This window comes from Erithacus rubecula (genome assembly GCF_903797595.1).
Source record: "Erithacus rubecula genome assembly, chromosome: 4".
NCBI classification, from domain to species: domain Eukaryota; kingdom Metazoa; phylum Chordata; class Aves; order Passeriformes; family Muscicapidae; genus Erithacus; species Erithacus rubecula.
The window spans coordinates 48,882,768-48,900,843 of NC_136686.1; the positions used below are offsets into that span (position 1 = coordinate 48,882,768).

Sequence of the window (18,076 nt, forward strand, 5' to 3'; positions counted from 1 at the left end):
TTCAACTATCTTTTAATCTTTTATTTATTTTCTGTATTTTAAGAAAAAAGATTTTAAAAGAACTGCATATATACCACTGTGAATAGAAGGGAAAACATTATTCTAATCTCTAGGGATCCAGAAATGAAATTCCTATTTTTACCTCTGCAACAGTTTCTGCAAAATTTAAATAAATTCTGCAAAAATTCTGCAAAATTGGTTTGCTATTACTTCCTAAAAATTTACTATTGCAATTCAAGTTGACCAAATGGTATAGTTTAAATTAGAGTTTGCTCTTTCAGCTATGTAATTTTAAACAAATTGTGGGCTGCTTGATGAACTTGGCTCAAGTTCAAATAAGAATTGAAAATAAAAATAAAACGTTAAGAATCTGATTTGATTCTTAATCTTCATTTTGGACATGTTGAACTGTTGACCTGGAAGTAGTCAAGATTTTTAGAAATGTCTTTTCCAAAATCACTATACTTTATTTTTTAATTCTAAGAAATATTTCATAAAAATTAATAGTTACAATCTACATGCATGTCTAGATAGGATAAAACGAGATTTTAATTAAACATGTGACACACAAATATACTGCATGTATCTGTGATAAAATGCTAGATGGGATTCCCCCAGGAAAATAGGACATTCATCCCTGCCTTATGGAAAACACTGACCAGTATCTACAAGGAAAAAAAGAGGGTTGGGGAAGCAGTAGATGTCACATTGTAACATCCTAAAACTTCCATGATCAAGCAGGTAATCTCTGTAATTGGACACTACAAGACAGAGATAATTTTTTCATCTACTTCTGTTTTCTTTAAATCTTGAGGTTAAGTACTTGAGATACCCTTAAGATTAAGGGAGGGGACAGAGGAAAATATAATTTTTGTTAAAAATTTAAAATATTTTAAGACTCTTAAACTATTGGGAAAGGAGAGCTAGAATATAGTTTTGAACACTTCCAACAGATCTAGTAGACAAAATCCTATCTCCTGTACCAAGCACAACCCAAAGTATTTTCCTGGACAGTTTTCAGAACTCATAAAGTTCTCATATACAGACATTTCAAACTATATGCCCCAAGCAACACCGTGCTTAGCTAAAACAACTTTCTCTGTAATAAATGATTTATGAACATACTGAAAACTCATTTCATTCATCAGTGTTTTAATACTCATATAATGCAATAATGGCAATGGAAATGATTAACTTCTGATTATAAACCAACAAGACTAAATTAGGTACCAGTCCAGTGGTACCCACCTTCCATGGGAACACAGTGCAAAGCTTCAACCTTAAGCCTTAATATGTGTAAGAAGGAGCAGCATCTTATACCCCAGGGCATATCTATATAGTGAATAAAGACTCATGTAGATAAAGTACAGCAGCCCCACTTTCCACACCTCCAGTGGGCATCAGCTTAAAGCTATATGATCCTATCATTAGTGTCAGACAGAGAATGTAGTGGTGCAGCATTGGGCCAGATCTAAAGGAATCACAGAATTTTCTGATGAGCCACTTCATGCCCTGACAATGCAGAATAATCACTGACCATTTTGAACCCTCTCAAGAAAACATTAATCTGGATTGTGTAAAAGAATCAAAAACCAACACTGAAATATTTGACTGATTAATGAGTATTTTTACTCAAAACCCCAGATTAATTAAACTGTTCTAGAGATTTTTATTTTCCTATAAAGTAGCAAGCAAATTACAACTATCTTCATAAATAAGAAATATCAGACTGTGTCCCTGCTCTCCACTGAGACTGTTGTGATATTTCAATAATGTCAACTGAAAATATACAGGCAAGACATATTAGGAAGTTATTAATAACATTTAGGCAAGGACTAGTTGCTGAATAAATAATCATTTTCCCTATTAAATTTCTACTACTTAAGAAATTGAAGTAATTAACTTGACAAATAACTCAATAGAAAAAAATCTCTCCTAGCTGCTTCAGAGAAATGCTACTTTGAAATTTAGTGCACTTAACTTTTTTTATGTATCTGGAAAGAATGGCTGGCCCAATGATTTCCAGCAATCAGTGCTTGTCTAATTAAGATTTTCCAAGTTCTCAGTTCCCCAAAGTCTTGTTAAAGTAGCTGGACAAATGACAAATCTCCTTTAAGAACTTTCTTCATTTGCTATCTCCACCAGTCTGCCTAAACTGACTGATACTGATTTGTTGTTCTATTAGCTGGTCAAAGCTCTGGTCAAAAGATCATGTGAATTTGTTTTTCTGGTTGATTCTTAACAAATATAGTAAGTACAGTTCTGGCTGGAGTAGATTTCAAATATCTTGAATATAGTACATACCAGTTCCTTTGCTAATATATGGAGGCTTGAAGAATTTCACAACGCCATACAAGTTCACTATAGTTCCATCTTTAAGATGATTCAAGGGAGTATACACATATTTTGGAGCAACAGACTGAAAAGGCATGATACAATGAGGGAACAGAAGAAAAAATTATTCATTCACACAAAATTTTGTCTTCTAACATCATTCATCCTCAGACATATTTAGCACTTCTCAAAAAAAGAAATAAATATTATCTATTTCTTTTATCTTATTCTCTTGAGACCGAGAAAGCACACAAGACTTTCAATTTCTTTCTGTGCTTGCATCTTTCTTACAGTAAGCCAACCAGTTAATTGAAGTAAGTTTTAAAACATGAACCAGGCAAGTAAAAATCATTACAATAAAGAACAATGAAAGACAATTTCTTACTGATCCATTTTAACACATCCATGCAGAGGACTTTTTTTAAAGCACGTACATAAATAGCTTTGTATTTCTCTTTGGCAGTGTCACTGCCCAGAATCCTTGTCTTGGGCTGGGGGGGGGTTACCTCTAACAGCCACTGTGCACATCTGATTAAAATACCACAGCTGCTGCAGGATTAAAGAGATTAAGGGCTACTTTCTACAGTTCAAGGACCATTCTCCTCCCATCTTAAGGTGGTAATATATGCTGAGTAGACTCTTTAAAGGAGTAAGAGTTCTCTCAAACTGATTGGTAACTTGGGTTTTCAAGTATTATACTGAAAAAAATATAACTGTAAATAAAAATTGAAAACAAGCTCTATCACCATTGGTACTGAATCTTTAACATCACGATAAAGAACATTAAAATTTCATAAACCAATTCTTCTGCCTTTAAAGTACTATTTTTTAAAAATAAATATTTAATATTAAATATTTAAATTTTAGAATTTTAATGCAGACACATAAGGGCTTATTCCAAACAGAAACCAAATCAAATGCTAAGACCAGTATCAGAAGTCTGATTTTAAATTAAAGAAGATTTCATATTTCCTTTCTTCTTTTAACAACACAAGCATACAATCTTGTTTAGACCACTTGTTACCTTTCTAGTTCAGATTTCCTAAAACAACATAAAGTCTGTTTGGAGATTGAGAGGGGAACCATACTACAAGTATAAAAAAATGTACTACTTTAAAAATATTTTTATTTTGTGTTCCAGGTGTATTATTTGTAAAAGTAAAAGCTAAATTACTCCTGAGATAAGAGGAGTATGGAAGTAAATTAAACAGGAACAAAAATGAATTCCACACCTTCTTATTTACATGCAGTTAACCTCATGTGATTTAAAAATATCCCAAATACAAACTCACCACAGATGCAGTTTCTGAAGCAGCAGTTATTCCTGGCTTAGTGCAAATCTGAGGAGAAAAAAAACAAACTTTCTGACTACAAAATTGAAGCTACTCCAAATATAGCATTTGATAATTTTAAAATAAATACAACACTATATAAAAATACTAACCAGCCATACAGACATTTGTGCCGTAAGAATCATATCTGAATCTTGGAAAATTTTAGCTACAGAAGAAAAGAAAGTAGTACTGCAATTTCACTCAGACAAAAGCTTCTTCCAAAAAATACACACATTTTCTAAAGTCACCTAGTTGAATATGTTAGGCCACATTAATAGAGTAGCATTTGAAAGTTGGAGGCCACAAATTTAAAACTGCACTTGCTTGACACAGACCTGAAACTGGCTTAAGGTTTTGTACCTAAAGATGTATGTACATGTCAACGCTTAGAGCAGATCTATTCTCAGTGACTCGTTACTTTCCTTTGGGGGAAAAAATTCATCAGAATGGGATAAATTTCATTTAAAGACAGTTCCTAAGATTTTTGAGCCTTACTTATAAGCCAGACTTATCTTCAGTGTAAGGTGTTTTAAAGAACTAATCCTGGTGATTTGATGAAAGCCAGCACACTCCCACGCTGTGATGAACTCAGGGCTCAGCTGCCATCCTGACACACAGCCCAGCCTGGCTGCTGGACACAAGCCCACTGCTGCTGGGGATCTGCTTTGCTCTTCACCTCAGCTGCATGCCTGAAACTGATTTTACTTTTAAACAGCCAAGTGAAAAGTTATGATTGAGGAAGTGAAGCACACACAAAGTCAGCTCATTTGCATTAATGCTAAGCATCCAATAATGTGTGTGTCACCAAACGAAGTGCCACAAGCTCCATTCTGTGGTCAATGATGAGATGAACACCTCAGCACAACCCAGGCATTCAGGGAGCTGCAGAGTGTCTTTGGGATTAGACTGTCATGAGGTTTTGCCAATAATCAGTTGAAGGCCTTGTGAAGTTTATAGAATTTAGACAATTTTAGTTTACACACACCTACTGAGATCTGGTTTCACTCTCCATGATCGTCAATGAAAAAATACTCTTTCTAACTATATACCATCATCATCAACAGATAACTAATATAATGAAACAGTCTGCACTATAATTTTAAATAATTTTGTCTGTCATTGAGCTGCATGTCAGTAGTTTAAGTTACCCAGAGAGGTTAGTTCCAAAACAAAAGTGCCTTTCTGAAATTTAAAAAAAAATAAATAAAAGAAAAAAGTTTTTTCCTAAATTTAGGATTTAATTAGACAACAACTATACAGAGAAAACTAAACAGAACTGATGTAAGAATAGTACAAAAGAACAAATATTTTATTCAGAACCAAAGGGTAGAATTCTCTGTAGAAAATTTAGATTATCGCAATCCATGTATTTGAAAGGGAACACTAAATATTTGAGTTAAAACAGTACTAATTTATAGACCAGAGAAAACTAAAAATTATAGACCTGAAATCACTCTTGCACCCTCCACCTTGTCTGCACTACTGAAATGTGTTATGTACAAGAGTAGTTTAAACCACTCTAAGAATGCATCTAAAGCCAACTAAAGTCAAATTTTTGCACCGAATAAATTGAAATTCACCTGGAAAATAATTTGTTGAGTTATAATAAAATTACATGTGTGCACACAAAAATGTGTCATGTTCCCTGATGAACATGGTAAAATAATCTGTACCATTTCAGTTTCTAACAGATTTTATTGTTTTTTTCTATTACAAAGTAAAATATTAATGCAAGCATTTTGGAAAATTGAAAAAAATAAATACACAAAAAATTGGGCAACCACGTACATAAACGGCTGATCCAGCTTCTTCAGACACTTCCAGGTGACAATCATGTCTACCATCCTTTCCTGCTGTAGGCAATTTTACCACCTTAAATCCTGTAACTATGAAGGTTTCCTATGGGGACAGAGCAATAAACAGAAAATTACACAGACTCTAACACATGCTCTATTTTAAGACTTGATGCTGTGAAATTTCACCCCAAAGTCTCAAGACACTTAAGAAACAAAAATCCTGAACAAATTGTGAAAACTGTCTTTAAGTTTCCTGATTTAGTTCTTCTACCCATGAAATTTATATTTACAACAAATGCCAGAAGCTTTTCTTTTTAATTCTGCTAAAATTTTCACACTCGTGATGCTACTGTAACTGAGTGCTATTTTTGACAAAGCCTAGGGAGGAAGATTCACACTGAATAAAACAAAATAATCATTCCTCTTTGAATACAAGAAACACTGACTCCTTTCTGGTTAGTTTAACTATGTTAGAAAAATTCACAAGTGAACCAGCAGCAATAAAACATTTTTTCTTAGAGCTTTTTTCTCACTGAATTACAGCTGTACTTTTAAGAAACTCTCCTAAAAACTCTCTTTTGGCTGGACTAACAGCTTCCTTAAGGTTTAAATAGGTGGGTCAATCAACAGGTAGGTTTCTGGTAGCAAAAGAGACCTAACAAACTTCTCTGGCATCACTCCTGTGATTCTGGCACAGAAAGCAATTTTTGCTTTGGTACAAACTTCCTCAGACACCACACAATGAACAAGAAATAGAGTATTGAAAGGGTACACAATTCAAGTCCCAGCAGCAGATTATGTTCTTAGCAGCAACCTCACTAAATCAAAAAAAAAGAAAAAACTAAAAAGCAGAAGATAGAGAACATATCAGACTTGGAACCCTATTCAAGCTTCTAGCAAAAGGACTTCCATAAACTTTTACTGAATAACTTTTCTTCACGTGTTTGTTTCTTTTTACTACAACAAATAAAAGAGTTTTCCGATTAGAGTTGACAGTTTTAGCCAAATATTGCACTATGACAGCGCTTTTTTTGCTATTTCAGCAATCTGACAATGCTATGCTAAATGATTTAAGATCCAAAACCTTAATGTTTTGTGCAAGCAAAAGAAAGGCTTCTAGATTAAGTGACAGTGATGTATGTAGTTATTAAAACACTGGGGGAAAAGTTTCTGCAGAAAACATAGATTTAATCAGACAGTTTAATTCACAATGAAACTACTTAGAGCATGGCGATTTTCAGGTAGTGTCACAATGTATACTTTGACTAAAAATAATACGTAAACACAGAAGTAAGCCATACACAAAGCTAAGTTAAAACATGTCAAAACAATTAGAACACTCAGTATTCTTTGCACCTCTAACACACTGTCCTACTAACATACATTGAAGTGTTTCATTCTTTCCAGACACAGAAATATACAAATATAAACCTCAGGAAACTCCATGAATTTTGCTGAAATCAAGTGTTAGTATATGTCTTTCCTTTCACTGATAACTGATGCTACCCAGAATGTTCCATCAACAGCAAAATCAACTTTTATCTAAAAAGCTATGTCTTGCTCATACATTATTCCTATTTCAGCATTTTATTAGAATGTAGACAGCACAAGATTCTGGGATGTGGCTGTTGAGTCAGAATTGGAGCTCTGTACTGGTAACTTGTCTTATTCTCCTGTGTCACAAGAAACTTCAGAATTACACTGACTCAGCCTTTTAACAGGCTGACAATAAATGAGAAAATTTTTCACTAATATTAGGTCTAGTGATTACTCTCATGTAATACATATGTCATACATAGCATGACATTAAAAAAAGGAACAAAAACAAACCTCCTCTAGAACTGTGAAAGGACTGTGCAAATTCCAAAAGACAGCACTAATCTCAAACCTAGTTCTACAGGTAGAAAGTACAGACACATTCTCAGATTTTTTACAAATTCACAGTCAACTACGACAGGTTGTGACTTGCAGTTTCTAAACATGCAAAAAAATTTTCATGTATTTGCATTTCAAAGCATGGTGCTTTGAAATTTAATGTTCTATTATTTTTCAAAATAGATTAGTTTCCATTTCACCTTTAGCTAAAAAGACTTTGTAACTGGCTTGAGAATCAAAACTATTTACATAAATTGGTGGATTTTCACGTCAACAGAAGTGTATTGCATAAATAATCTATGAGATTCACACAACATTTTTAAATGGCAAAAAAAAAAAAATTTCCCTCATTCAAAAAGTGTGAAATACAGGAAAGAATATTTTTCCTGATGGTTATCCTGTTACAGATCAAGAAGGCTCTCAGGAGACAACATGGTTACTCACATTTTTGGAAATCACCAGCTCCTCCCCCTGGCTACTTAGCTAAAGTTCCTACAGTATGCCAAGAATGATATGGAAATTTAAAAATATTAAAATCTCAAATGGTATGCAGCAAATAAACAGTAGTGGTCCTCATTGAAGTTATTCTTGAATGGCTAAAAATGTTTTTTTTTCCAAACTCTACTAGCTTCAAGAATCACTGTTTCCTCATAGTCCTATTCCTCCAAAATTTGAGACATAAGGGAAACACCATGAAGGTTCAGTTCATTGGGGAAGCACAAACAGGTTTCTCTGCACCTTGGGTGTCTAAGGGTTGCTGCCTGCAGGGTGAAGTTTCCTATGCAGCACTTTAGTAATGACATTTTAAATTTCTAATTGCTGCTGAGTCCCTTGTTCAAGATTTTTATTTTTATCAGGATGAAATTGATTTATTTATTGACTTTAAAAAGATTCTTCAGCTTGCATATCAGCAAATTAGTTCATGAACCTTCCACCCTGGCTTCCCCATCAAAAATTCAAAATTCCATGGAACTGAAAAATCTGTATAAAGACTGTAATTTGCCCAGAGAAGTTGTGGATGCCCCATCATTGGAAGTGTTCAGTGAAAGGCTGGATAGGGCTTTGGAGCAAACTAATGAGGTAAAATATGCCCATATGTCCTTCCCTAAGCAGGAGGGCTGTGACAGGCTGATCTTTAAAGGTGCCTTCCAGCCCAAACTATTCCATGACTTAGTGTGAATTGATATCATAAATGATAAAGCACTAACCTGAGCTCATAATGCATCATATACTAATTTAATATTTGGCTAACATTGAAATGTCAGTAACTGACAACACAGTCTTATAAAGACAGGTAATCTTAACTTGTTTTCCTTCTTTAGTGGTAAGACAATGTCTCATTAACTCACAGGCTGACTTGTGTTAAGTCTTCTACCTGGAGCTAATCAAACCAAACTTCTGTCTCTGACAAAGCAAGATACCACCAGAAAGTCAGTAAAAAAACCCAGTATACAGAGTTTTGAATTTTTAATTCTTTTTTAATCTTTTAGTAACTGTCTTTTAAGTGAATTTAACTGGAAAATATTCTTACCAAATGGCAAAACATTCAAAATATGAATATATATGAGTGACTTCTCTATTATCCATATTCATAATCCTTTGCTTGCTAGGTAAACAGCACTGATAAAAAGAATTGGTTTATTTCAATATTAGTGTGAGAAAGAATTTACATAAGCAAATACTTTTTTTGTTCTAGTTCATATTTATATATTCGAAGGGGCCAAACAGAATATTTCTAATTTTAGAGATAGGTTGACTAAGACAAGAAATGAAGTTAACACACATCTGTGAAAAACAATTCCTAAAACAAGAATATACACGTATATATGTCTTGGTGGGTTTTTTTTTACCCCATGACGTATAATTTTTGCACAATCCTCTGCCATTTTTCCATATATTAAGACACTGATGCTGTTGATCTGGGAAGACAAGTTATCCGAATCTAGAGGATAAAAAACCAAAAGTGATTTCAATTACTATACCTTCTCCAAAACAAAACAGCAGTGGAAAGAGATTTACAAAACAAATTGATCTACAGAGTCTAACACTTTTCAACTAATGTACAAACAGGAAATGTGCTAACTACAGGCATATTGCTCACAATATTCCTCATAAGAGGATTAAAACATGCCCGTTGTATACCAGTGTACAATTAAACAGAAATAAAAAAGATTTCCACTTGGATAATTCAATGTATAGTGTTAGAGAGGAAATGTTATCCAGTCATATTAACACAGGTCCTATTGTAAATCCTATTATGAAGATATTCTAGGGCAAAGAAATATTAGTTAATAGTGTTCCAGGAGGACTGAAGCAGAAATCACGTTGTTATTTTAAGAGTTTTCTACTTTTTACTGATTCAATGATTTAGATGGGCAGACTTATGTTTCCATGGAGAATGTACATAAACTCTCCTCTCCTGAACAGTCACTGAAATTAGCAAGACCCAGGGAGGTTAAGCACCCCTCTGAGAACCCTGGAGCCAGCAGGGACACTGTGTAAGGTCCCAACAATTTAATTCCCCTCTGCTAGCACCAGCCACCAGGCAGGACCTGCACACCCAGGCCTGCTGCTCAGGCACAGCAGTCAGGAAGCTCAGAGGGAACATGTGATGATTCTCCAGCCACTCTAAGGAATAAGCTGAGAATTAAATGGAAGGAAATGGAAAGTTCCTTGAATCCAACAGATCCCTGACAAATTGCCTCCTCCACCTTCCTGACTGGAGTGGATGACAAGCTTAAGACTTAAAAGAAACATATTATTTTTTCATATCATTTATTACATGATGAACAACTTAGGTGTTCTAGCTACTGGTATTCAAGTACTTAACTAGTCAGGTGAAATTTCTTTTTCTTAAATGTTTGAATTAAAACAGAATGAAGCACAAATATTTTGCTGCTAATCAAAATATGCAATATATATTATGTAGTAATTATTATGTGTGCAATTTTCTTGGTCCTTCTTATGACAAGCAGTTTGAGAATACACTATTAAAGCTATACATAGAACTAACACATTTCCATGACAGTCTTTTAAAAAGCTATACAACAAGAAGTCTACTGAAATATGAAGACTGTATTGTTTCCATTAACTTACCTGGCGAAGTTTAAGATAAACCCCTTTTTTCTTTTTTTTGGTAGAAAATGAACAGTTTCAGAGAGTATTTTAAATCTAACATCCTACTGAACACTATACAAAAGCAGGAACTACTGATGTAGTACCATAAATTTAAAATGTATACTTAAATGTAGTACCTTGAAGAACAATCTTGAAAAAGTCTGTTCCATCTCCGAGTTTTGTTAATTGGTAGGAAAGAGTGATTACTCCCTACAAAGCAAAAAATAAAATGAAACATTGTGAATTAAGACTGTATACCTCTAAGTTACTAAAACACTGGTAACAACTGAAACATCTATACAATAAAACAGGCAGAATTTAAGGAACAAGAACAAATTGCCATCTACATTCGTAACAAAAAACCCCCAAAATCAATTGCTATAAACAGCACTAAAAAGCAACATTCCTGAGATATAACAAAGGAAGTATTACATGTCAATACTATTTAGATGCTACTGCCTAGATTACAAACTTTAACAATAAAGCAGTAGCTATGGAACTACACACGTAACTTTTACAAGTTACAAAAATAGCAAAAGAGACTAGTTTTCGCACCAAACCTGAAAAGCATCTGAAGAGGTAGTTATCAAAATCTTAAAAAATGCAGCAATTTTTTTCAAATATATTGGCAAAGCATTAAAACATAAATATCAGAATGAAATTGCAGTGAAGGTACAACAGACACATATGAAGATAAATAATCTTCTGTGAAAAAGAAATAGAGCTGTGACAAGAATATTGAAAAATTATTTGGCAATAATACAAATTCTCTAAAAGATGCTATGATTTACCAATTAATTCAAAATACTCTTTTTATTGTGATGCTGAAGTTGCAATGAAGCAAAAACCAGCAAATTTAGTGATGCTAACATCTCTTTGAAACAAACACATCTAGTTAGAAATATGGTATCAACATTACCAAAAAGTCAAGTGTATTCTTTCACAGTATGGCAGATAAAGGACTGTAACCTTCCCAATGATAAAACCACAAAAAGTGGTTCAATAAAGAAATATAAGTACATTGAAAAGAGACCTACACAAACAGCACAAAAATAGACTAAAAGGTTTCTTGTAAAAAGAGGGCAGGACAATATATCTACAAATACATTATGACAACAGTCAGTAAATCACAGTGATTTTACATTACACATATTCAGTGGGAAGCTTGACTTAAATGCTAGCAAATGCTTCTTATAAATGCTTCTTATGCAGCAGTGAATTGTTACTCCAGAGACCTTTCAGAGTAATATTTGTCCTACAATGTGCTAACTGAGGAGTAATACAAACCAAATTCAATGAGATCTTATTACCTGTCTTATAAAGAAATAATACCACTCCACAAAACCTCAACATTATTTAGAGATGCTGATTTCAAAATAATTTGATAATTAAGTCTTCTTACAAAACTCATTAGTCTTCTCTGTGAAAAGTAGGAAGCTACCTGTTAAAAACAGGAGGGCTTCTCACTTGTTTTCAAAATTACAGCTTTGCTTAAAATGTCACTATATGTATCTGTATCTATATATATGCACATGTATATACATATATATAATTGTTCTTGCTGAGCTTGTTTTGAATTGTACTCGCAGGTAAATAAAAGACTACAGAATTTTTCTTGTAATAAAGTCTTTGCAATGAAAGAGTCACCTCAGGAACACTCAACATTTACATATATATATATATATATATATATTTTCCTTAGTAAGAAATTTTCATCTGCACCAGCACACTATTTAAAAGTGGAAATCATTGATGCAATAGTGACTGCTTTTTTACCATCTTCACCTTTTATTTTTCCTTTTACATTCCAGTATCGTCCAAAGAATTTTCAAATTCTGGGACCGTGTTCTTTGCTATAATGGTCTGGCCCTCCACTTTCCTATGTATCCCAAGCACCTACACCTACACTAGTACTCTTCCCCAGCTACTACCCACTTCTTCATATTGCCCCACTGCCTTTTCCACATGCCTGAAACTCTTGAGCTCCAAACTTCAAAAGAACCTGCCTTAGCAAATCTTGCTCAAATTGACATTTCCCTCACAAATCCTACACTACTTATTGAGTTCAGAAGCAACCTTTTATTTCAAAGCCCTCCACATTCCACATGCCACTAGATGCACTCTAAAGGCAACCACGTACAGATCTTCCACTGCATGTGTCTCTTTCCTTATAAGGCCTAGCTCCTCAAATTGATTCTATACTTGATTTGGCATTTTCAGGTTTGGTTAAGATTTGCCATCAGCAAAATCCAGAGGATGATGAACTAACTGGAGAAGGCATCTTGTTTAGTTAACAAACGTGATGACTGAGGAGGTAGAAACATTGCTTGTTTAAAATTTGAAATTTGCAGTTTTCAAAGAGGTGCCAGGAAAATAAAAACATGCAGAAGAATGAAAGGACTGAGGCACACAAATCAGACAGAAGTATCCCAAATATTTTTTGTTGCTTTTCCCAGAACACATTTAATAAAAATCCTCCTCTGCCCTTCCCTCCTTGTCAAAACAGGACCTGATCCCTATTTTGGCAGGTCTAGAGTGACAGTGTGCCACCACTAAGATAACCTAACATCAGTAGATTCTAAGGTTCACTTCAAGCTCAGCCTGCAGAACTGGATTTTCCTTCACATTTAATGGTGCATTAGCACCAGCTTTATCAGCTCTCCAGTTGTGCTGTTTATGCCAAGCTGTTTTAGTCACCTACTAATCCATGTCAGCAGCAGCATTAAGTTCTCTTAATGTAAGACAGAAGTCTGAGAAAGACATTCTACACCCTTTCTCTTTCAGAATCAGCTATAGCACTAAACATATGCTTTAAATCATAGCCTAGCAGTAATTGCTCTGCTTTGCAAATGAAAGCATTTATTTTGGCAGAAACATTTTCTAATTTATAATAATTTTTGTCTCCTTCACCACTCTCTTCTGAACAAGAGTTCCTGTTTCTTCCATGTCAGGGCTGCTTGCAGACAGAGCTCTTCAAAGCAGGAAAGTCTATATATCCTGCAGGTGAACAGGGACAGGAAACTACACCCTGAGGAATAAACCCCATTTGCTAGCAGCAGTGGTTATTGATGTTTCCATTTGCTCCTTTACAAGACCTGAGGGAGGCTGAATCATTCTCAATCAAATCATCTCCTACACCACTCAGCTGCTGCCTGGTTCCAAACAGGGTGGGTCTGTTCCTTTGCTACACAGAAGTGCATCACTCCTGGCATCAATCTGACACCACAATGAACCAGTGCAGAGTGAGAGCAGCAGAAAATTATTCTCTCTCCAGCAATGTGGATGGTCTTCTGCCAGTTTCCTTCTTGTCAATGGACTTGACCACAGGGTCACATAAGTACTAGAGCTGGAACTCAGAATACACAGCTGTCGTAGCAAAAATGCTTCTTTTGGATGCAGAAAAACATTAGATCAGTTCAGCTCATATTTTCAAAATGTTTGTGCCATTTTTTAAGGATTCGAGACAACTTAGGTTTTCTACAGAACCAGATTGCCTTAATTTGCCCCCCTTTTTTTTTTATTTAACTAATTGAAAGAAAGCCTGGGTTAATGCTTATTTCCTGACATAAAAGCATCAGGTATGCCTAAAATCATTCTCAGAGCCACAGACAAAAAAAAGTTAAACAGGATAAAAAAGAACACACTGAAGAACTGATACTGCATTTTACAGAGAATACTTGTTTTAGGCATGAAAAAGGTTATTTCTGCATTTCACTGGTATAGCAAGATTGGGCCTCCAATCCAAGATGTATTTGGGATGACTGTCAAATATAAGTGCACGCTTCATAATGATAAAAAACCTAATTGTGTTTTGATGCTGGTAGTTGCTACATATAACTCTTTTCATAAAACTGGATATGGCATTGTTTCACATAAAAGGAGAACTGCTTTAGAAATTTTTTAGTTACTCTGAAATCTGATCCTTAACAGTATTGAGATGATTATTACTATTTTTAAAAAACAAAATACCACTTAACCTCTTCCAGTCCCTCCATATTCAGCAAAGCATTCTGCATAATATGTTTTTAAATTGGTCCACAGCTCATAAATCCTGAAAATAGAAGCTCCTAAAAAATTTTAGTCTGATAACATAAGAGAAAGGGACAGGACTGGGAATCAATGAAGGTAATAGCAACATGCAATGAGGTTCAAAAAGGTCATAATTTTCCACTGCTTAAAGATATGCAGCAGATGAATACAGTCACAAAGCTGCAAAAAGTCACCTACTGAGCTGGAATATGGAAGTGCCTTGCTAACATAAGAGGAGTTATTTCAAAGCAAGACAAAATTTTTTAACTGGTCAGTTTACCTGAATGTATTTGTTGGTGTAATCACAGCCTTCTTGCAAATGCTTCAAATTCTCCTTCTGCAAATGGCTTGGTAGTGGAATCTCAGATTGTCCTTTCATGATCTTAAGCAACTGAACAGGCATAGCTGCTTTATCTAAACAAAAATCATAAAGAGAGTCCTGAAGCCCCTTGTTTTGCTCAAATTAAGAGTTACCAGAAGTGGCATCTTAGAAGGGCAATATTTACCTATTTCATAACAAAACAGTTTAATTATGTAAAACTAAGAATTTTCAGAGGGATTTGCCTCATCTCTTAGTACCATAAGTAGGAAGAAGAAAGTAACATTTCCTTAGATAGACAACCATCCAACCAACCTGATTTTTCAAACATTCCAAAACACCATAAAGGGTAATAAAATATTACTTTACATATAAATAGATAGCAATGCATACAAATGCAAAAGGTAATGTAAACAGTGTTAATATTTTATGTACAGAAATGCATGTAAAAACCATTAAAAACTTGACTGACTCCTTCCCCAGCACAAGGTCATAGACAGTCTCCATATTCCATTTTTTCCCCATGACAAAATTTGGCCACGAGAAATTAAAACATTTCATTTTAACTTAAAATGAACAAAAGACACTTATGTACACATTGAACAATTTTCATCAATGAATCAAGTAAAAAAAAAAAAAAAAAAAAAAGTTGGGTATCTAGAGATGCTAAGCATGGAAGGCACTCAGAACAAGCTAAGAAATGTATGACTGTCCTCTATGGCCTGTCCTCACTGTGCCAAAAGTCAATGAAATAAATTAATAGTGATAGTGCTATAATGCAGAGAATAGGGGAGAGGAAGAGTAATCTATTGCAATGAAGTTGCACATAAGAGAAATAGGAAAAAAGTGATCTAGCAATAAGCAGCTATTGCTGTATTTTCTCATTACATTGTCATCTTATTTCTTGTGGGGGTATCTTTGTCTCTGCAGTACAATTTTTATTTCAAGTGGGTATCAGCAGAAAACCCACAACATATCAATATTCTGTTTCCAGTAAGTTTTAATAAACTAAAGAAAAAATACTTTCTGTTTTCTAAAAATCCAGATGGCAGTATTATAGCCACAGCCCTAATTTCAAACAATTTTAGCAATTTTTACATGATAGTTAAAGAGAGGAAAGAAAGTATTTCCTATAGTTTTGAATGGACACAAAAACTTGTTATTCTACTCAGCAAAAGCTTAAACTACATTTCAGTTACAGCTCAAAAGAGCTTGTGCAATGCTAAGCAGACTGAATTCCTACAACATATTCAGTTATAATGAAATAGAACTGGGAAACCATTGCAAAATGGGAAAACCAGTGAAACATAAGTTACAAACATAAATACACATATAGGTGCAGACAGCAAAATTATACACATCTTTTAAAAAGTACCTTATTCTTCAGAAAGATCAAAAATCCACCTTATTGTTACTCCAGTATCCAAAGATATTGGACTTCACTAATAACTCAGGACTATTTCTCCTGCTGTGAGAAACCCTTCTTTCTCCTTCCCCATTTTCCAGGAAGCTCCCCAGTGCTGTTATTCCTGTCTAACAGATATAAGCAAGAAGTCACAGTCACTCATGACATATCAATAAAAGACTTTTGGTTCAAGGATGTCTCAGCTGCAATGGCACACATAAGATGACTAGCTTTTGTTTTTTCTCAGCTTCCAATTCACATGAGGAGGAAGGAGGTAGAAATGAAGCATTTTTAACTGACCACAATCCTCATTCTCTGTCCCCTGCACTGTTCAGGAGGAGAAATTGGTAGAGAAATTGGAGTAGAGCTAAGCCCAGAAAATGGGAGAGGTGAGGGAAAGGTCTTTAGATATGTTCTTATTTGTCATTATCCTGATTTGATGACCAGTAAGTGAAATTACTTTGAGCATCTTTTGGTCCATGTAAACAGTGAGTGATCTCCCCATCTCAGCCTGCAAGCTTTGAGCTCTATTTTCTCTCCTCTGTCCCCCTGAGGGGAATCATAAGAGCAGCTTTGGCAGGCACCTGGCTTCCAGCCAGGGTCAACCTATGACAGCACAGAGCTGGGTGATACAGCACCAGACAGGTTTCAATTTCTGCATGAGCTGAAGAAGTAAAAGCCTGCTACAAAGGGGCAGATGCTGCTCCTCCTTTGACTAGTGAGGTATTAGAAGTTAGAAATTCTGTAAGATGCTACTAAATGAGGCTGAAAATGATGCCTTTATCTGTATGTTTTCAAATACACACAACAGCACTGTCACTAGCTTATTAGGATTTCAAGTCTCTAGTGAAAAGACCAACTAGAGGATTTATACAGCTTTTCAGTTCAAAGTATCTACTTCACACTTCATTCTAGCAGCCTCAGAATCTGATCTATTCCACGTAGCAAGAGCCAACTTCAAAGTTAATCAGCAATATTGATCTTCACCCAGCAACAGTATAATGAGCCAGGGAGATATACAACATAATAGATTAACAATTTTTTGTCCTGTTTCTCTCTGTTACACTACTTGAGCAATTAAAAATTGATTTTTCTGTCTGGGTTTTTTTTTTTTTTATTTTCCCATGAATATATCTTAACAACACAGAGCATTTTGTTACAATTTAAATTTATGTAAATAACATTCAAGTAGAAAACTGGAATGTTTTTACAGATCTTTAACTCCTATATATATAAAACTAAGGTCATGTGTTCTAACTGCTAATCTCTGAAGCTTTCAGATCCTTGTTCTCAGCAGTTAAAAAACAAAGATATGAGTATCCAGTTCTAAGAGTTCTAAAAGTAAATATTCCAAAACAAACTGACAGAGCATTGGCTTTCAAAATCTACATGAAGATATTATTAGTCCCATCCTTGGTGTTCCCAACTCTTCTGGAAAGCAACTAAGTAAAAATTAATAAATCTGTCAAATACCTTTGTTGCTCTCAAAAGCCTGACTAACACTTACAGGAATCATTCCAACTTGAGCCTAAGAAGCTTGTAAATTGTGTAAACACAGCTATACAAAAGGATGGATACCAAAAAAAAGCCCAAATAAAACTAACAGAGAGTGCAAGAAATGCAGACAGCAGCATGGGATACTCCTTGAAGAGGAGTGAGACACAACACATACACACAACAGCAGAAGGAAAAAGACTGTGAACTACAAATACTTTTTGCCTTTCAGAAATAAAAGTGACAAAAATACAGAGAGTGAGCAACCAAACAGCTTAACAATTTTAACAAGGAAAGTATGTAGACTGTTTAAAGCAGATTATATACTGTATTTAGGATGTGATCCAGAATTTAACATCCCCAAAGAGAATGC

General features: G+C 34.6%; 1 protein-coding gene across 2 annotated transcripts in view; it reads right to left on the minus strand.

The window, feature by feature from the left end:
• Positions 1–17,651, minus strand: part of POT1 (protection of telomeres 1) — a 53,347-nt gene extending 35,696 nt beyond the window's left edge. Inside the window, exons 1-7 of one of the 2 annotated variants that reach the window (XM_079303373.1) lie at positions 17,599–17,651; positions 14,766–14,899; positions 10,594–10,666; positions 9,190–9,281; positions 5,457–5,567; positions 3,627–3,674; positions 2,305–2,419 (exon numbers count right to left, since the gene is read on the minus strand). In XM_079303373.1, the coding sequence (XP_079159499.1) occupies positions 2,305–2,419; positions 3,627–3,674; positions 5,457–5,567; positions 9,190–9,281; positions 10,594–10,666; positions 14,766–14,899; positions 17,599–17,620 (595 nt within the window). In that variant the 5' untranslated portion in view covers positions 17,621–17,651. Of the gene's footprint in view, positions 1–2,304; positions 2,420–3,626; positions 3,675–5,456; positions 5,568–9,189; positions 9,282–10,593; positions 10,667–14,765; positions 14,900–17,598 lie in introns of those variants that run through there. The other variant, XM_079303374.1, reaches the window with a different exon arrangement.
• Between the last annotated feature and the right edge of the window lie 425 nt (positions 17,652–18,076).